Source organism: Falco cherrug, chromosome 13 (assembly GCF_023634085.1).
Source record: "Falco cherrug isolate bFalChe1 chromosome 13, bFalChe1.pri, whole genome shotgun sequence".
In the NCBI taxonomy this organism is placed as follows: Eukaryota; Metazoa; Chordata; class Aves; order Falconiformes; family Falconidae; genus Falco; species Falco cherrug.
Genome location: NC_073709.1, coordinates 30431303 through 30450949, shown reverse-complemented (window position 1 = coordinate 30450949; position 19647 = coordinate 30431303). Strand labels below are relative to the sequence as shown.

Below are 19647 nucleotides of genomic sequence, written 5' to 3'. Positions count from 1 at the left end.
CTCCAGAGCTGGGGAAACCTCCCCACAAACAAAAGACAAGCCCTGGAATTGCCAGGGCACGTGAGCAAGGAGGAGCAGTGCATGGGGGGCAAGGCTGTGGTGGAAACCACACGCAACTGCGTAAGGAAAGCAGCAAAGCCAACTAATCAAGTCAAACAAAGAAAACAAGAGGAACAAGGAAGAAAGTCTTTTTTACAGCTGGAAATCAGAAACTTCAGAGTCCAATATCCTAGAGGAAGAAGGAAAAATTCAAACTACCTACTAACCTTACCGTCATTGCAATGAACAGTTCTCACGAAGCCAGATATGGGGGATCCAGGCATAAGAGCCGTATCATGGGTTTAACATCTCTCATGTGACAACATCACTCATGATCACACTGGCCAGGACAGTCAAGTGCTGAATTATGGGGAGAAATGAGATTAAAGTCCATCCCTGCACTCTAAATGTTATAAGCATCCACTTGGCTTTGCCTCGCCATCTCTGTTACAATAGGTTCTGGAGAATGCTAAACCCATGCAAGGCACTGTAAAGATAAAAGAGAAGGTCCAGGACCAAGGAAGTGGTACGCAGCACCAAGTGTCAGTGCTACGCACACCCAAAAAACACACACCCTAGAGAGAGAGCAAGTGATGATAAAAAGTATTGTGAAGTGAAGGAGATGCGATTGGACATGAAACTATAAAGCAAATTCAATTTCAGGACAGTCAAACCCACTCGTGGCACTGTGTGTGTCCACCTGAGGAAGGATGCTGTTTCTTAGAAGAGCCCAGCAAAGGATGTGACAGTGAACAGGGCACAGCTGAAGCCTCCCCCCAGCCAGCAACCCCAACCTGACCAGTCACGATGATGGTAAGTGGTCTCTGGAGATGTCAGGATTTAACTGACAAGGCTTGCGGTGGGGCACAAACCTTCACTATGTGGGCATGAGACATGCCTGCAAAACACTTAATACTGGTAAAGAGCAGAGCACACGCAAGCTGGCTACAGAGGAACCCACCAGCCAAGACCCGGAGATAGACCCCTCGAACGTGCGCCGAACACACCCCACTACATCTTCCCGCAAGAGAACTTGTGGATTCAAGGCACACATTAGGATTAAACGCTGATTTCAAAAACCTGTGGTGAAAATGAAGCCTTTAGTCTATTCACTACAGCAAAACACAGCCAAGAACAAACCAACAAATGAAGGAATGGCCACATGCCCAGAACGCTCCACTGTGTATCCAGAGGAGTACAGAAACCATCCTTGAAAATTTAGTCTGCATGTGCACCATTAGGGCTTCTCAATTAGCAAGCCTTTCTGGCACTCAATAGGTCACTGGCGAAGCTCAAACAGCAGTACCAGAGCAGACATCTGCCGAATGACACCTGTCCCTGGAGGACTGGGACAAAATACAGCTGAGCACTGATACCCAGCTCCATCTAAAACCTCTTATCCCAGACTGCCTAATCTGCTGCTGCTCCCTCAAGAGTGTCCCGTGCTACACCCAGCAAAGGGAGCAGAGCTACCTACTCTCCCGAGCATCCCACTGTAAAATCTACTTCTCGGAGACCAGCTTTCACACTAATTTCTCCCAGTAACCATTTGAGATCATAGCTGGCAGGTTCGGTCCCATTGCTGCAGTGAGTGCAGATTCTGCCTTTACTCACAAAACCCACTAACCCAGTCACCCAGTTTTAAGAGCAGACTGGGAGCTCTTACCTCCGAATTGTCCTTAGCAGGGTAGACCTGGCCTCATTGTGGAAGGTGATGATGATGCTGGTTGGCGGGAGGTCCTGGCGATAGTGCAAAGTCGTACACCTGGGGAGGGAGAAAGAGGAAAACACCGTTCAGGTGCTGGAATTCAAAGTAGGAGCTCGCTTCATTAACGCAGGCAGCACAGTCCGTCAGGAGATGGGGCCTCCAGCCACTATTACAGAAGCGCAGGAGTTTTTCCTGTGTGAATCCTTTCTGAAGGAGTCCAAAACCTGCTAAGTCAGTCGCTGAGGATTAAAGCAGTGAAGAGCTTAATTGTCATTAATAGGAAGGGATGAGAAAGGAGGCAGCCACCTTGCAGCCCTTTTCTCTACCCACTGCTTCCCAGCCAGCACACCCTCCCAGCACCGCCAGCCTCCCCCACCAACAGGCGGGGGGAAGATAAAGGCCCCCCCTTCTGATATTATTTGGGGTAACACCACCTTCAGCAAAGACACTGCTCAGTGACGTTAGCACGACGGGATCAGAAACAGGTCCTTCAGGCCAGAGGTAAGGCACACGTGAGTTGCTTGCAGGCCAGCTGCAAGCCTTCTGCTGCCTTGGTGGTTCTGTGAGCTTCGGGGGGCTTTCAGTGTCATCCCACAAGTACTAGGGTATCGTGATGAGTTTTTTTTCTCAAACTGAGGCAGGGACCCAAGTGCTCTTGCACCCACCTGGCTGGTGGCACCAGCAGAGGCAGGAGCATCAGTGCAGCTCCAGCTCCAAGCTGCCTCACCCCCACCTCCCCAGGCAGCCATTTCCACCAGCCAGCTGCAAGGTAAGCCAGCTCCTGTTTCTAAATTGATTGCTTCCTTATTCATTCTGCCTTAATGGCATAACCTGACTACAGGGAAGATTGGGATTTCACATTTTCCAAGTCAGCCTGTAGGAGTTGAAAACCCACAACTGCAACCGCAGCCCCTGCTGCCTCCTTCCCAGGAGGAAACGTCATAGACTGTGTAATTACTTTGACCTTTAGCTGATGAAATTTGTGGCTTTTATAGACCGACGCCAACATCTTCCTAGCTCAGGAAATCCAGATACACCTCTTACATCTGTGCTGCTCTTTCCAGGTCCCTGTCAGTCCCTGTGATGGCCTTAAGATGACACACCAGTGGCAGGAGGGCACCTCGTGCCCAGCCTGAGGAGCAACCCATCACAGCCACCATGTCCCTTCCCATCCACGTGCCACTCGCCTGCTCTTGTGTCACTGCCCGGGTGCTACCACTACCACCCTCAAATGAAGCAGGAAAGAGGACTGAGCAACCACTCTTTCAACAAACCATCAGTTTGCTTCCCCAGAGCTCTGGACCACAGTATCTGCAAGGCGAAGTAAAAAGAGAGGAAAAAATTAAGTTGGGATGGAGAGGAGAAAGTAAGTAAGGGTATACAGATATCGGTTTATGCTACTGGCACGGCACGCTGCACCTCAGAAATGCCAAAATGCTTGAGATACTCACTTTAATGAGGTTTTTCATTTTGAAATTGCATTTTTGATTATTTACAAAGCGAACTAAATGAAACGGAAAAGAGTGTGCATCAGGTGAAATAATTCCAAAGATAAGAAAAAAAAAGTGATCTTGCGTGGGACAAAATATTTGCAAGCTCACACTAAATCGGTTGCTGCTTTCTTCCACTGTTTCATTCAAAACATGTCCCAAATCCTGCCTCAACTTGACCAAAGGGGATTTCTCATTACTACCCTGTTCTTTCAGCATAGTCACCAACCCCAGAAATTCACCACCGAACCAATTCTAATTGTAGGTCCATCCTCAAAGGACACCAAAGTTTCACAGCTATTCCGCACGCAGGAGAAAATTCTGTAACATTGCCCTGTGTGACAGCACCCTCATTCATCAAAGTTACATCTCAGGGATGCTAAAACCAGAGGGTTTCTCAATTACTAAACAGCACGGGGTCATGCCCTGAGCTGCTCATCTGGGTCGCTGTGGCCCTTGCATCATCCAGCAACCAACTTCAGCCGAGCTTTCCCAACCTGACACAATGAGAAAGAAGCTGGTGCTGCTGCTCGGCGTGTTATTGGTCACGCTCAGGCTCAGCTCTCACTTGCTTTGCGGAGCTGCAGGGACAAGCTATGAGAATTGCTCTCCCTGTGCTATTTATACACCGTTATCTCCCAGCCGTTCCCAGATGTGTGTCCTTCCACCGACTTCCAACACGGCATCAGGAGGGTCTCTGTCGAGCAAACAAGGGAAGCTATTTCTGGAAAAGAATGAAAGAGGGTGGAAAATACAAAGTCATCAATACTTATGTTATTACAATAGTTAAATACAGCGGCGGTGGATGCGGGCTGCATCACCCACCAGTGGGAGTGCTGGGGATACTGCGCTGGCTGAGCCTGCCAGCAGTGCAATGAAGGCTCCTCGTGCATGACAACTTGCTTTTTAAAACTCCAGATGTCTGTGCACCAGATCAGCCTGACTAAACAACACGCTTGTGGGAAACACTGAAATGTCATCTACAAGTACCTCTAGAGCTTGGTCACAGGCTCAGCGACTCGCCCCAACTTCTGTCTCATGAGGCTCGTTGCACCCCAAAGGTAGGACCGATGGCTGGGCTGCTGCTACGGCGCAGGCAGGGACCCAGCGGCACCTCTTCGCCCACGGGACCAGCACTGCACCACAAGTGGGACTCGCCTCCCCCAGAAGCCAGCCTGAAAAGGGTTACACTGAGCTGCTGAGGCTGCCAGGGCTCCTCTGGGGTCCCTACGTGGCCCTGACTCTGCCCTTGCCCAGGATTTTGCCCCTGGGCCCTTCCTTCAGGAGCCCTCCTGAAGTTTCTTCCAGGTGGTCCCTTTTTTTCTTTTCCCTTCCTTCCCCAGCATAACTGCGGCTAAACGTCCTGGCTCCCCAGAAGGCAGATTTCAGTTTAAGTTGTTGACTACAAGTGCTTTTTTGGCACTTGCTCGGGTAATAAAAACCACAGCTTGGAAAAGCATTAAATCCAGCATGTCCAGAATTATTTTGTGTGACAATTACATCTGGGGTAATTTCAATTTAATACCTCACTGCAAGTGAAAATTGCAGCATGCAGCCCTAAAATTGCTGTAATAATGAAAATAAACCCGCTAAGAGCTGCCTGTGCTACCTCAGGCTGTCACTGGATAAACGTTTTGTGCTGCTTATGGTATTCCATAGGTCACCCAATTGCCAACAAGAAAAAAAGCAGAAACAACACCCGCAACATTTTCAGGAAACCAATGAAAGTTTGAGGGTTTTATTTTTTTTTTTTAGATTGTTAAAAAAAAAGAAGAAGTAATAACTATATTGCTTACACTTGCAGTGTGTTGAAACTCACTGGCTGAAGTCATTTGAAGTTTCACGCTTTTAAACCTTGCGGGAGGACCGAGGTGCAATCTTAGCACAGCAAGTGCTAGCAGGAGCACTGCCAGGCTGAACTGCCTGCAACATGGGCTGCTCCACCAACATGGGCTGCTCCACCAGCTCACAGCACCCGGGGGGCAGGAGAAGACAAAAGCCAGGCTGGTTTGCCCTGGAAACCCCAGAGGGAGCATCCAGCTGGAGAAACAATTATTATTTCCTTCTGCAAACCCAGAAGTCAAACTTTCATCTGATGGGAGGTTTCACTTCTCTGTTTTAAGGTTATTTCCCATTCCAATTTGCAATCATTTCAGAATCGGGAAGTTATGAAAGAAGCATTCTGGCTGCGGACACCTTAGGAAGCACCCCTGGAAAACCCCAGCCTGGCCGGCTGCTCACAGTACTTCCTTCAGGGTGGAAGGAGCAGCACTTCTCATCTCCGTGTTCCCAACATGCCGTTATCAGCTCAGCAATAAATCACGGCGCACGCGTTTGAGGGGGCAGGGAGCAGGCAGCTGGAGCTCCCGCAAAGTCCTCACCTTTGGACACTGCAGTGATCCCTGCAGACCTCTGAGGTCCCTCACTCTGAAGACTTTTTTCTTGGTTTGCTTTGACCCTGGTGCTCCTGGCAAACGATGGGGTATCACATCCTGGTGGCTTCTGCCCACCACCACCCACGCATCCCTCAAAGTCCTCCTGATGGGCAACACATGCCTTCCCTGGACATTTCAACCCGCTTTACGTTTAAAATGGCAGACCTGACTCATAGTGCCTGCACCAAAGCAAAGCCCACCTTGGAAACACCACTATGCAGCACAACGGTAAAGACTAACAGCGTGAACAGATGTGGACCCCGTTCCTCAACCCCTCCTGGTCCACCCCTGGGCTCATCCAGAGCGTGTTTCCTCCTTGACACTTGCCCTCCTGTGCCCACAGAGCTGCACTGTGTCTCCTGAAACCCACTTCTCAGGCTCATCCTCTCCTGTGCCTCATTAACTTCTTCAAGAGGTTGCTACCCTCATCCCACTCCCCCAGCCTCCCCTGCCAGGCTTCTGCTCATTCCTCTTCTCTGCTTCCACAGCCATCACTTGCCAACAGCTCTGCTTTGAATTTTTAACGTTTTCCATGAAGTCCAAACCCTCCCTCAGCACAGCTCACCACTTTCAAAGCATCTCTGCATATTTATTTCCAACAGCCAGCTGCATCAGACAGAGCTACACCATCTTTCAGCGTCCTCCTGGCTCCTCTCTTCTCCTTGGAAAGACATGGGAGAGCAGCCTCATCACCACACATCTAAACCAAGAGCACTGGGGTTTGTCCCCACGCTGGGCACTCACAGGGCTCTCCCTCTCGCAGAGGATGGGGACCTGCCACCAGAAACAGCATGGCTTCACACCGACAGACAAACCTACCAGTGCTTTGGGTTGCAGGTGACATTCCCCCAGTCTGCCCAGCTCTCCAAGCTTGACGGCTCTCTGGAGTGAGGGTACATGCAAGAGTCGTGTCACAGCAGCGCAGCTACTGTGAGCTGCACGTTAGAGACTTGGCCACCTCATCAGAAGCAGGGAAGAACTCGGTGAAGGAAGAGGCAAAAATAACAAGTCCTTTTAGCTCACAGAAAACATGAACTGAATTACACAATTGTCCACAGCAACTTCGAGGAAGGGTTAATACTAATGGCAAAGCTCTTGGCTCACGCTCATGCTGGAAGAAGAGACCATGCCAGCCTGGTGCCCACCTCTGAAGGTCCTCAGCCACTCAGGACCAGAGCAAGCCCTTGCTCCAGCCTGGCCTTGGGCTGCATCAAGTCATCCACGCCTGGGAGAAGCCTCTACAGATTTGCTCATGCTACACACCAGTCAGCCAACACTGCCTCGCAGGGGCCTTGCTGCCACCCCATACCCAGAGAAAGTGGTGGAGAAAGACCAGAGATGCTGAAAATGTGCCTGTACCTTACCAAAGGAACAGGAGTCAGTCTGCTTCTGGGCATGCGTGCAGCCCAGGAACGAAAAACAAGGAGAGCTTCCATTTCTCATTTTTACTTCTTATCATGAAAACCAGCTCGGCCCTCTCTGGTCTGAGCTGCTTCACCTAACTATAGCGGCTGGTGTCATCACTCTAGTTCCTCCCCCCAGGACCCCAGAAAAAACTGGAGCAAGGAGGGAAGAGATCAGAGCCCCAGCTGCCTTGCCCCAGCCAGCAGCAAACGTGCCCGGGTCCACATGCCTGCAGGGATGGCAGGACACCTGGGCACCTTGGTCCTACCTCTCAGGGTGGCATAGCCCCCCCCCCAGCGGGCAGCCATTGTGCCTAGACCCCTATCTTCAAACTGAAATAAAATTACAGGTGACTTCCATGAAAATACTCTAAAAACAGGGACCCTGGACATGTTGCAATTTAAGCTATATAGCAACGTATGTGCCAGCTCGTATGGAAACTGATGAGTTCACAGAGCTCACTGCTGGGCCGGGCCGTGCATGGTCTCACCTGACCTCTGGGGAGCATGGTCCCTGGCCTTTCCCCAGCTACCCCTGGCCTTTCCCCAGCCATCCGTGCAGCTCTCAGCTAATTCTCGCATGCATTAAACCCAGGGACTTGTGTCTGACTGCAGAGCACCTTTCAAAACATCATTACTTCACGCCCTCCGGAGATGGAACATCCAGGAAGCACTGTTGACATTACCGTCTCATAAGACAGTATAAATGGGATGTGACAATTCGGTATTTGCACGACCAGAGCACACAGGGGTCAGTGGCTGCCTTCATGACATTCACCTCCCGTCACCACCCTCAGTTCTTCTTGGCTCTCCCCCAAGCCATCCTTCCTGTGCATTACCTCGGAATATTTTGTCAGTCAGCTTTGAAAGACCTTCAAACTCCTACTTGGTCTTCCCAAGACATGCCAGCAGTTCCTCCTCCTTCTACAGGTATGCTCTGCACCCCCTCAGTCAGGATGAGGCTGCCCAGCAGAAGGCTGCCGATGGCCTGCCTTGCTGCACACCTCCAGCACCACCACGCACTGCACTCTGGATGGCACCCGCGGCCATGGGACGGCTTGGGGTCAGGTCTGGGACAAAGTTCTACTGAGAAAGCTCTGGGGTTTCCTCCATAAAGCCAAGAGCTTTGATGCTGACTGCTCCGCAAGGACACACTACAATCCGAGGATGAACATTGCTGCTCAGAGCACGTATGTGACCTCTGTAGCACGACACAGCGAGCAGTGGCTGCAGGGGTTGCCACCAGCTACAGACCCTCTTCTGCCTGTCCTGGTGGCGCAGGTCCACCTTGGGTTGGCCGTGAGCCAGGGCAGGCTGGTGCTACTGGAACACCAAAAAGCCTAGAACAAAGAATTGCTGAAAAACCAGCTGGAAGGCAGAGACTCTGGAAAGCAGCCATGTCAAAAGGAAAGAAGGATGGACCAGGAGTCAGATGTCAGCTGGTGATGCCACCTGATTGCAGGGAATGCCAGCCGGAGTCTGGCTGGCCCAAGTGAAAAAATACCCTTGAGAAAAGCTGGTAGGATTTCTCTGTGCTGGGCTGGCATACGCCTTGGGTCTGTGTTCCCAAAAAGGGACTGAAAAATCCCCAGGGGGGCATGCAGCAGCCTCAGCGATGCTGGGGGCAATCCAAAAAGGGGAACCTCTACTTGAGCAGATGACTTGGGGGCATGCAAGGGCTTCAGCAAGGGTGCGGAGGCACATCTGCAATGAACATGCAACAGGGGTTACCATCAGAGCTAACAAGAAATTATTCAGCAGGCTTTAGCCAGATGTAGTTGGGTAAAACTGTAAGGAAAACCATCAAGAAAACACTACCAGGGTGCTGAACCAGTTCTGGCTGTAGATTAGACTCCCAGAAGAACCTGTCCAAGTCCCCACCTCTCCCCTCCCACGCACATGCTACCACAAAAATACAAGAAAACAGGCAAAAGAGAAGAGCTCTCCCGATGGCAGAAGATGCAACCAGTGATGAAAGAGGTCTTCTCAGCCTCTGTGTTCTTCTGAAGTCAATGAGCTACCAGGAACGTGATGGTCTCAGCTAGTGCTTGCCTGCAGGCAAGAAGCTCCAAGCCTCGGCAGGGACCACCACACACACTGCCCACCACCAGCGACACGCTGGCCTGAGAAGGTCAGCCTTCCTGGGCTGACAAAGAAGGACGTTTTTCTACACAGCTTCTGGAAACCCAAACACTTGTTATATTTGGTTAGTGCACAATTAGTATTTCCTCTAACTCCCTGTCTCTTTCAGTCTCTTTCTTCCTTTCTTTTCCCTGCAAGATAGATATCTAAAAATTTAATCAAACGGCTAAATTCGAAGAAAGGGGGAAATGCAAGAAAGCAAAAATAACCTTCTGTGCACATGATGAGCTGCTGCCTGCGAACCTCAAAACTAATGAGATGATGCATTTATAATTTATTAAAAATTCACTGGATTTTTGCTTTTGGAAAAGAGGGGAGTCAAAAAAAGAGTACCTACTAACAAGGGAAGGAGAGAATAACGTGGCTGCATTTAAAAACAAGTTAAACCAGATTGTGTGTCTTGATTTTTCAAAGCAGCTCATGAATAATTCATATTTCTAAGGCTCTCCACACAGACTCAGGATCTGCCTTGCTTCTTTAGTCCCTCCACCCTTCCTTCTTCAGAACTCAGACAAAAAGAAAAAAGGAGCCAACAAAAGTGAAGGGGAAAAAAAGGCAAAAAAAAAAAAGAACCTTCTTTGTCTTCAGTAGAACATTAAATTGTGGCCAAATTTCTGATGCCAGTTTTACCAGAATACAAGAGCTGACAGCAAATTTTTTCACCTGGTGAAAGAAAAAACAAAATCTGGCACCTTGCACCTTCCTGGAAAGCCACCAATCCTTTATTAAAGATCTTTAGAAGCCAAGATAACCTGAAACCATATTTCAGAGGGTCAGAACTACAGATGCAAAGATACATTAGGGAGGATGCTTTCTGACGAGAGCTTCCTGGCACCACATGGCAAATGAAAGCGGTGAAAGTCCCCATCCCCACAACCCCTCCTGAGTCGTAACTGGATTAGCACAAACCCAACTCCACTTTAAACATGCAGGGATCCACAGTGCTTACAGCAAAAATCCACCTAAATGGCCCCAAAACACTGCCTGTGATGGCCCTTTTGCAATGTCTGAGGGAGTAGGACTTCAAGGCGCTGAGTAGCCAAAAAACAAACAAGAGTTTGATGGAAGAAACTGTCTCATGGCCTTAATTATCAATAGTAGTGAGCCTCAGAGAATTAGTTCCATCACTTACTAATACTTGACTTCGATTTCAGCCTATGCAAACATATTGGGTCAATAGAAATACCGAGACAAGCACGAATGTTAAACAAACAACTTCATTCTGTCAGAATTACTTGGAGCAAGTTATCAAAGTAATCGATGGCACGTAATAACTGTAAGACAAGCGGTCAATATGTTATAGCAGTCAAAGGCAGAGGACGGCTCCAGCAGCGAGTGATCAATGGCACCCCAGGAATGCCAAAAGTACTTGGTGATGAAGCAATGTCCCTCACGAAGCCATCGGCGGGCCCTGGTATGGTTCAGGCGGGTGCAGCATCGCTCCCTGCGAAGGACACCAAGACAGCAGGCTTTCTCCTCCCTGCAAAAGCCCCAGGATCTGTGCACTGCGGGGAAGGAGGCACATGGAGCTGAAAGAGGAGAGCTCACACCTCCACGGATTGATTGGTGTTGGCACCCCCGCCCTAACGGTCGTGTCCAGGGCTGCGGTCGGTCCTGGTCTATCACAGACCCTCATCCCTCCCTCCACTGGGAAGAAGCCCCTCTCCCTGGCACAGTGACTGCCACGGCACTGCCACGTCCTCCCAGTGGCAGCTCCTGCGGCCGCCAACACGCACTGGGGCATCGCTTCTGCTCCAGCACGTTGCTTGTTCCAGAGGAGCCCAATATGTTCCTTTCATCTGATACTCAAAATCACTTGCTTTTAAATACAGCCTGTCATTTTCAGATGACTAGAAGCATCAAAATCATTTGAGATCTAAATGAAATTTCTTCCTTTTCAGGATGAGAAAAACAGATCCTTTTGGCCTTAAGTTTTCCTGTATTTTTACTTTTAGATTCACTGAGAGCTTTGCTTTTGGCTTATCTGGGAATTTCTATCTCCTGGCTTTTCTTTTTCTTAAATAACCAAAGAACCCAAACACGTTTATTCACTCAGATCTACTGAGCCCTGCCCACCTGCAAAGCCCCTAGGTTCAGGCTCCAGAGATGTGGCACTGACAGCACGGGCACAACCCAGGCGTGGGGAGCAGAGTGGATCCCACCACCCACTCCATCTCCATTCCCAGCTTCAGCCCCTCACAGGAAAGCAGCGGTGCCTGTGCCCAGACACCGCTCACCTTGAAACGGAGTGGTTCGTCCCCAGGGCGCAGCAACTGGCAGGTCATTGCCTTCTATTAAATTCCCAGCTCTCACCCCCTCTCTGTCCCCCACGGTGACAGGGACACGCAGCAAGATCACCCTGCCACAGACAGATATCTGGGGAATGAGCTTTTATCTCCGGGTGAACGTGTCACAAAAGTGGAGCTAATTAACTGGAGATCTGTTTTTGAAAAAGGTTAATATTTTATCACATGTCTTCTGTCTTGAGGAATAATTAGCCCTGGCAGCACTAGCTCTGCCGCTTCCCAAGGGACCGAGCGAGGGACCGGAGGCTGGAGAGGGACACGTGGCACTGATGGATAGACAGCGCCTCAACCCTGGGCTAGCAGTGCAGCTCACCAGCGGTTACTTCTCAACACAAACTAACCTGCTGTAGAATATTAAGAGGCAAAGCCCCGCTCCAAAGGCTGGGCGTGTTCTGCTTGTCCTATATATATATGCTCTCAGGTACAGGACACGCTTTAAACCAAGGCGCTGCAACTCAGCTAAGAGCTCTGGCACCAGAGCACCAGTGCAAGCCCCTTCTTCCCAGGCACCGCTGCCAGCACCAGCCTCAAGGCAGCCCCTTCCCTCACCGCTCTGATGCCCCGCTCTGCACAACACGAGGGAAATCCCAAGCGCTCCCCGAACTCCTCCACTCTACCAACAAACCTATTCCCACGGGGGAAACCGACGGCTGAAGCAGGTCCCCACGGGGGCTGCGGGGAAGCAAGCCCCCTCAGCGCTTGCAGAGCAGCCCTCATCAGGGGTACGGCGCACAGCACCTCTCCGTCAGGCTGCTGAGAGCAGGGCTGCGGTGCAAGCAGTGTAAGTGGAGGAACTGGAAAAGGATGAGGAAAGGGTAATTTCAGATTGACCCAGAACTATTTTGTGCATGCATTTCTCTCGGCAAAATGCAATGGATGGGTGGGGGGGAATTTCCAAAATGAAATCAAAACTGTGTCACGGGGAAACAAAACCAAAATAATTTAGATGAAGGAAATCCATCACTTGGAGAGGAGGAAGAAACTGCTTTCAGGTTTTTTTCTCTGTGAAACAGCAATTTTTGGCAGGCAAAACAGTCCAACCAAATCAAGGTGTCTTCCAGGGGAGGGACAGCTGGGATGGAGGCTGTGCCTGCTCCTGAGCGAGCTCCTCAGACACCTCTCGGAAGGATACCTGTCCTGTGCAGATGCTCTTCCTACCCAGCAAGGCACTGTGGGGCTAGGACAAGGGACAACTTGGAGAAACAAAATACAGCAGTAGGAAATTTAATATTATACCATGGTGTTTTCTGGAACAGTCCAGAGTCACCCCTACTGCCCAAAGCCAGGCTCCCAGACACCGAAGTCCTACAGGCTGCCCCGGTACCCACGCTGCCGACCCCTTTGCCCTGCAGACAACTTTTAGCCAAGAACACGCTGAGGAATCATTTCTGCTCGCTGTGCAGACAGGTGCCATAACTCACACTTCTAGCACAGCTCTTTCAGATATAACTAGCTTTGCCCTCCAGAAAAAAAGAAAAAAAAAAAAAAAAAGGAGTAACAGCCACTTCACTGACACATCCTCCTGCATTCAAACCACCCGGCTAGATGTTGCCATCAGCTCCACATACAGTCTAGCTCACCTCAACTCCTTCCCAAGAGCTGCCCTCATCCTTCTCACTCAAGAAAAAGAAAAGGTGTGGGGGGGGGGAGGAATACCAATGCAAATCCACCACTGCGGAATAAACACTGTCACCTTTCCCACTCCCCTACAGCATCCATGATCGAGACACAACCAACCCGGCTCCTGAAGAAACACCAGCCTCCCCTTGCCCCTGCCCCAGCATCCTTTCCCAATTTTTAACAAAAGCCCCACAGCCTGCCTTTTCTCCAGGCAGCCCCTCAAGATACAAGACCGCAGCATCTCACAACACCTCACGTCCTGCCCCCTTGGTGACCATGACCATCCAGCACCAGTGCCCGTGACTGGGATCAGTTGAGCTGTGGTCCAAAAACCTGAACAGAGCCACTGTGCTGCCACGGTGAGGAAGACATAGCACCTTGAAATCAACAGGGTGGCAGTCCTTTTGCTGTGATTCAGTTAGCCTGGTGGTAATGAACACCCTCTGTCTCTGCCTCCAGCTCCAGGGAGTAACTGGGCAGGGCTGGGAGGGCAGAGGAGCATCACTGGCTGCCTTGGACATCAGAGCAAAATCTGGGGTTGGGTTGGGATGCCAGCACTTGCAAGCCTCTCTTCTCCTCAGGAATGTCTGTGTAAGTCACGTGAGGCGGTTCAGATGTCGGTGAGGCTCAGGGAACACACTAATTCTCAGGACAAGCACCAGCAGCTCCAACATGGACCATGGTAGAAGCCCTGTCGCATCTGAGGAGGGAAGAACAGGCTCTTCAGGACAAGTGGATGTTGGGATGATGGTCTGGCCAGCAACATTGGCCAAAGACAGCCCCCAGCTCAGACATGAGCAGCCATCTCAGGGGAGATGTGACTTCTCTCAGTGCTCAAGCCCACTACAATCCCATTTCATGCAGACCCTTCTCATCAACTCTTCCTTCCCCCACCTCATTAAAAAAAAAAAAAAAAAAAAAGCTTCGGAAGAGGACATTACATAGAAAGATATTTGAAACAGATCATCGCATTCATCAGCTCTTGTCCCTCGAAGCCACCAGCCCCTGCCTCAGAAGCCATCAGGTCTAGCTGGCCTGCTCCTCAAGCCCTCCACCTCCTGGCAAGCTGCCCCACGGGCCGCAGACAGCAAACACAGGGCAGCAAATGTCACAGATGCTCTTGCATTCCCCATATGGGGATTTGGACAGACACCAGCTGTTTCCCAGGACTGTGTGTTTCCAGCCCAGTTCCCAGCCAGTAAGTCCCCAGAGACCCATCACGCTTCTTGGATATGCTCTCCAGAAGCAGTAGGTGCAGCTGCTGAAAAGAGGCACCTTACCTACTTCTTACCAGGTGTCCCCACATCTGTGCAAGATGCCAACTCCAGCAGAAGGAGGAGAACATGAAACACTGAGTTTTTTGCAGAGCTAAAATGGTCCAATGAATATGGAGTGCAAACTGTGGGATTTCTGTCTCTGACTGGAGTTTTCTCAAGCCTCAGGAGAGAGAAAAGTTTAGGAGTTCAGTTCCAGTGTGAAATGAGGAGTCAGGGTAACTTTTTTTTTTTCAATTTTTTTTCCCCAGCGTTCTCTGAGCGGAAGTCTGGATAGATTGCAGCCCTGCAGTCTAGGCAGGATTTAGCCAGGACCTTCCCCTCTTCTGTGAGGAAAGGCAAAGCAGATGGTCACAGTCAGTCCTCCAGCGAGTTCAGGCATCCCTAGCATGGAACATTTCAAACGATGGGTCCTATTCTCTCAGAGAAACGCAGATAAACCAAGAACCGCTCCACTGGAAGAAGTACACTGGGTTTGGATTTACACAAATGTAAAGGGAAAAGATGTGGAACTCTGTGTGCACAGCGTATTCTGAAATACCAGGGACTAAGACACACATGGAAACATAGGGAAAACACAGGGTGCTGCCTACAGCCCAGCCATTAAGGCGTTCTCCTTTGCTGATGTGGCCTGTAGGACAGGTCTGGCCAGCTGACTTGAGGAGACTCCATCTCCACAGCAGTCTGGGATGGATGCAGTGCTAAGGGCACCACATCTCGCACTGGATGCACTGCGGAGGATGCACGGCGCGAAGCAGGGCATGAAGACAGCTGCAGAGCCCCACCAGCATGAAACACTGATCCTGAAATGCTGTGGGGGCTGCACTGGAGTCTAAGCAACCCCACCACTGTCAAAGCCTTGCAACGTCCAGCCAGAAAAAAATACATGAGTGCAGTAGTTAAGTGCTCTTAGATGATGAACCCCAAAAGGGGAGGTGAAAGATTTCCTCTCACTGCTGTCCCACCAAGAACGACCTAAGGCCACCAAACATACCAACACCACCCAAGCAGCAGCACACTCTTGCTTGTTAATCACATGGATGAAGATCTCCAGTCACCTCAGCAGTCGTTCATCAGGGCGACCCCACAGCGGTACACAGGTTTGAAACACAGATTTGCTGCTGACGTAAGAATCAATCCCGGGAAAGATGGCAGGCAGCGAGGATGGGAGGATCAGCCAGCGTGCTTCAGCGTGCACCTACCCCTCCTCTCAGTTAAATGCACTCACTATGACTGACTGGACAATTAAGCCCATCGCATATGCAAGACAGGAAAGGCAAGGGTAACACAGGCGCGGCGAGGACAGCAGCTCAAGCAGCTTCAAAGCTTGTTACACAAACACAGGCAATGGAAGGAGAAGTACTACAGACTGCGTGTGCCGCAATCAACGTCTGTCAGTTATGTCAGCTCTTACAAAGCGCTGGGCCAAGCCTGAGAGGCAGGAGTCCCGAGAGAGCTTGGTGTTTTCTGCAACAAGAGAAACCTGAGCTGATTTCATAGCTGACCCTGCTTCAAGCAGGAGGCTGAATCACGGACCTCCTGCGGTCTCTTCCAACCAGAATTATTCTATGATTTCATGAAGTGCCTGTTCCTGATTAATAGCTGTCTCGCTTTCCTTGCTTAGCTGCCAACAACTGCAAATCTCAGTACTCTTTGTTCTCTGTGCTACCTGAAAACAAGCTCTCTCGGTTTCCATCACATACCTGTTCCCCAAACCTCTTTGGAGTTTCAAGTTTAAATTCACCCAGAAGACCAAGGGCAAAATGCCACTATGTGTGGTGAGCCCTCCAGATGGATTGAATCCACAAAGTGCAGAACTGAGCTCTCGCGAGTGAAAGACGCTGATTTTGGTCCACCTACAGTCACAGCGGGGGGCAGGTTTAGCCAACAGACACACAAAAACTTGCGCTGGCCCGAGAGTGATGGGCAGCAAACTGGCCATCACAACCATGAGATGCTGGTACAGCTGTCTGACAGGGGCTAGAAGGCCAAAATATCTAGTGTGTGGTAGTCTAGGGGACACAGCATATACCCTCACTCAACCTATGCCTCACCCTTCAGTCTTTGGCTAGATGGGACCTTCCCAGTTTGCATCCTCTAAACTGCACTTCAGGCTTCACGCTTCATTCAAAAGCTTCAGCTCTCCAGCCACACACGGGTCCAAACTGTGAGTGTGAGCACATATAAACTGTACTACAAAGGTAAAGATAGTGGGTTTTGATAAGGGGAGCACCATCTGGATCTTTTGTCAGCAAACTGCAAATTTTCCCAGCTAGGGGAACTGACCATGCTAGCAACCAACCTGTACAGCAAAGGTCTGAATTCCTGGAGGCCAGAAGAGCTTGGAAACAGGGCAACTATGACAAGAAGAGATAATAACGACAGTTCCCTGAAAAATAAAATAAAACCCAGCATCACAAGACGATCCCCTCTTACATACATGGTATGGCTGGATCTCAAATGGTCAATCTGTGGCTGGTGATGGGGGGCGGGGGGGGAGGGGCTGAGCTGGCTGCCTAAAGCTGTCTCTCTCACTGACTTTCAGCTGCCCAACTGCATTAGCAGAAGCTACAGAACATATTAAGATACTTTCCTTCACATCACCAGCCTGCGCTAGCTATTTCTACCATTGTCACAGGGTTACCAGGCTGCACAGAAAAGGCATGAGCAGTCCTCTCTCTTGAGACGTTGCCCAGCCTGTGAAATTTTCAGACTTGGGCCACAAAGGCCAGCTGACTGATGGCAGAAACACAACCTTGGCCAATGCAGGTGGTTCTGGTTTATCCCCAAGACACCCGATAACCCCTGCTCTACTTGATGGACTATTCTCATATCTTCCCCCCGCCCCGCCCCCGCCCCGAGATCTCAGCCTAAGGAGGTGATGGAAAAACCCAGTGCTGAGCACTAACCTCTTGAGGTCTGGTGTCCAAGAGACTAAAGCAATCATGCTGTTTCCTAATGGAAATACTTTCATCGCCGATGTGTTTTCCACCATTCGTTTGTGCAACTGCTCGCCCGCAGGGTCATGCTGTGCACTTGCCTGTCATTAGAAATAAGGAGACCAAAGGCAGGGGGTTCCCAGATTTTCTCTTACCGGCTAATTCAGCCTCGGAGTATGTTCTGCAGGCGAGAGACCCAGGGACAGCTCTTGCGCATACAGGACTTCACTGAAATGTCATAAATCTTATTTTGCAATGCAATCACAAATGCCCCAGCTCTACCCAGAGAACAGTGTAACAGCTGGAATAAACAGATCAAGGGAGAGAAAAACTCTTTGGGATATCGCTGGCAGTCACACAGCAGCTAATAATGAGCCCCAAAAGCAAGACCCGCCATCCCCTTGCATGCAGCCACCCCCAGCCCACACAAGGTGCTGCCAGCCTGCTCTCCCCAGGGCATCCTGCACTTCTCACGGGGGAGCACCCACACAGGGACCCCCAGCCCACACAAAAGGGTGCAGGACAGAGAAAAGCCAGCAGTATGCACACAGGGCTGCATGAGGACACCTCCTCCAGCTTTCACCAATGCCAAGTCTGGAGATGTGACAGCATTTGAGCACTCCCTCTCCACCATCCTCATCACCTGGCTCCCTCCACCCTCATGGACAGAGCTCCATCCACCTCCACCACACTCTAAGCACCTCTGCCCAGACACCCCACTCCGTGCTGTCCCACCACCCCTATGCCCTGACCAGATGCACCCAGCAGCACCAGGCACAGGGAGACCACCCGCACCCACACCTGCACCCACGCCACTTCTTGCCCTGGTCTACAACGCAGCATATCCAGAGTCAGCAACTCACAAGACACTACCTGAATAAGCAAATTTTAAAAATAACAGAATCCCTTAGGACTTAGTCTGCATTACACAGCAAACTGGATTAGCTCAGCTACAGTCCAGAGGCCACATTGAGAAATGTATGGAGTCAGCAAAGGGAAAGGCAGCAGCAGACCAGGAAAACCTCTAGGTTCAGTTCTGCTCTCAGCTGTTCAAGGTCCACCCAAGTACCCTCCCTGCAAACCTTCCCTCAGATTCAAAGTGAGTTTGGCCATCTGCTCGGTACCCACCTGCTAGTGCAGGTCTAATGTTCAGGTACCGCTGAGGATGGCAGAGCAGAGCCCCACCTCTGTTCCACCTGCGGAAAAAGATGTGCTTTTCCACACGTGTCGTTCTCCAGACACTGAGTTCCTCCTTTGGGGACTCTCAAGAAACCAGGCAAGAAAGATAAGATGCCTAAATCCCTGTGTGGGGTACAAAATGAACTTCTAGCTGGTGAGACACAGTGCTCTTGATTCATCTCAAAGTGGTTTTGGTCTAGCAGGCAAGGAAGCTGATGGAAGACAAGGCAATGCAAGAAGTCTAAGGGGATCATAAACACGCTAAGGCAAAGGCAATGCTATCAAAATCTACTTTTCTCCTCTTTGACTCTTCACTTCCCAGAAGGTACTACAATATTTTCAGTGCACTTGACTGCTTGCCACTCCTGGGATGCAATCATCAACTCAGGCAGAAACGGAGCCACTTCAAAGCCTGCATGCGATACAGCTGCCCTCACACAATCTGCACGCGGACATCTACGCATGCTGTCACGTGCCATGCGCCCAACACCTTCACATGGGACATGGGGACATGTGGAGGGTGTGCAGTGCAGAGATGCATGCTCAGCCCCACATGCCCGTGCACACAGGTACCACACCTGGCAGAGGTAGGACTGCCCTTGGGACCATGTGTTCCTCCCAGTCATCTCCACGCACAGCACAGCTGGATATTTTTGACTGCCCCAACTAGAGCTGCCCCAACACGCTGCAGGTGCAGCCTCTGCATCCTTGGGATGTACACTGCAATTAACGGGTGAAAATGACACCGCAGCGCGCAGTGCTTCTGCTCCAGGGCCAAACTCCTGGCACTTCTGGACCTTGAGAATGCAAGACAGCAGCTCTCTGCCCCAAGGGAACATCACAGGCATCATCTCTTGCCATCCCTCCGTGAACAGTCCCTATGGCAGAGCAACCAGCCCTGGGCAGCTTTCCTACCCAATGGACACTCTCCAGCTGGCACCACCCGGGGGTTCGAGCACAGAAACCTGGAGGAAATCTGACGGTGTGTGCTGTTCCCCTCAAAGGGAACAGGACAGACTACGAGGGCAGAGCTGTTCTGTGGGGCGTACGCTGGCATGACCAGGGCTGCCAGGATGCTCTCACCTTCAGCAGAAGATGCAACGCCTGATCCT

At 50.7% G+C, this 19647-nt stretch overlaps 1 protein-coding gene across 2 annotated transcripts in view; it reads right to left on the bottom strand.

Annotated features, from left to right (window-relative positions):
- The window catches only part of GALNT14 (polypeptide N-acetylgalactosaminyltransferase 14), a 101200-nt gene that overhangs the window by 40724 nt on the left and 40829 nt on the right, over nucleotides 1-19647 (bottom strand). Inside the window, exons 1-3 of one of the 2 annotated variants that reach the window (XM_055726058.1) lie at nucleotides 17327-17419; nucleotides 16720-16806; nucleotides 1706-1804 (exon numbers count right to left, since the gene is read on the bottom strand). In XM_055726058.1, the coding sequence (XP_055582033.1) occupies nucleotides 1706-1804; nucleotides 16720-16806; nucleotides 17327-17412 (272 nt within the window). In that variant the 5' untranslated portion in view covers nucleotides 17413-17419. Of the gene's footprint in view, nucleotides 1-1705; nucleotides 1805-16719; nucleotides 16807-17326; nucleotides 17420-19647 lie in introns of those variants that run through there. The other variant, XM_055726057.1, reaches the window with a different exon arrangement.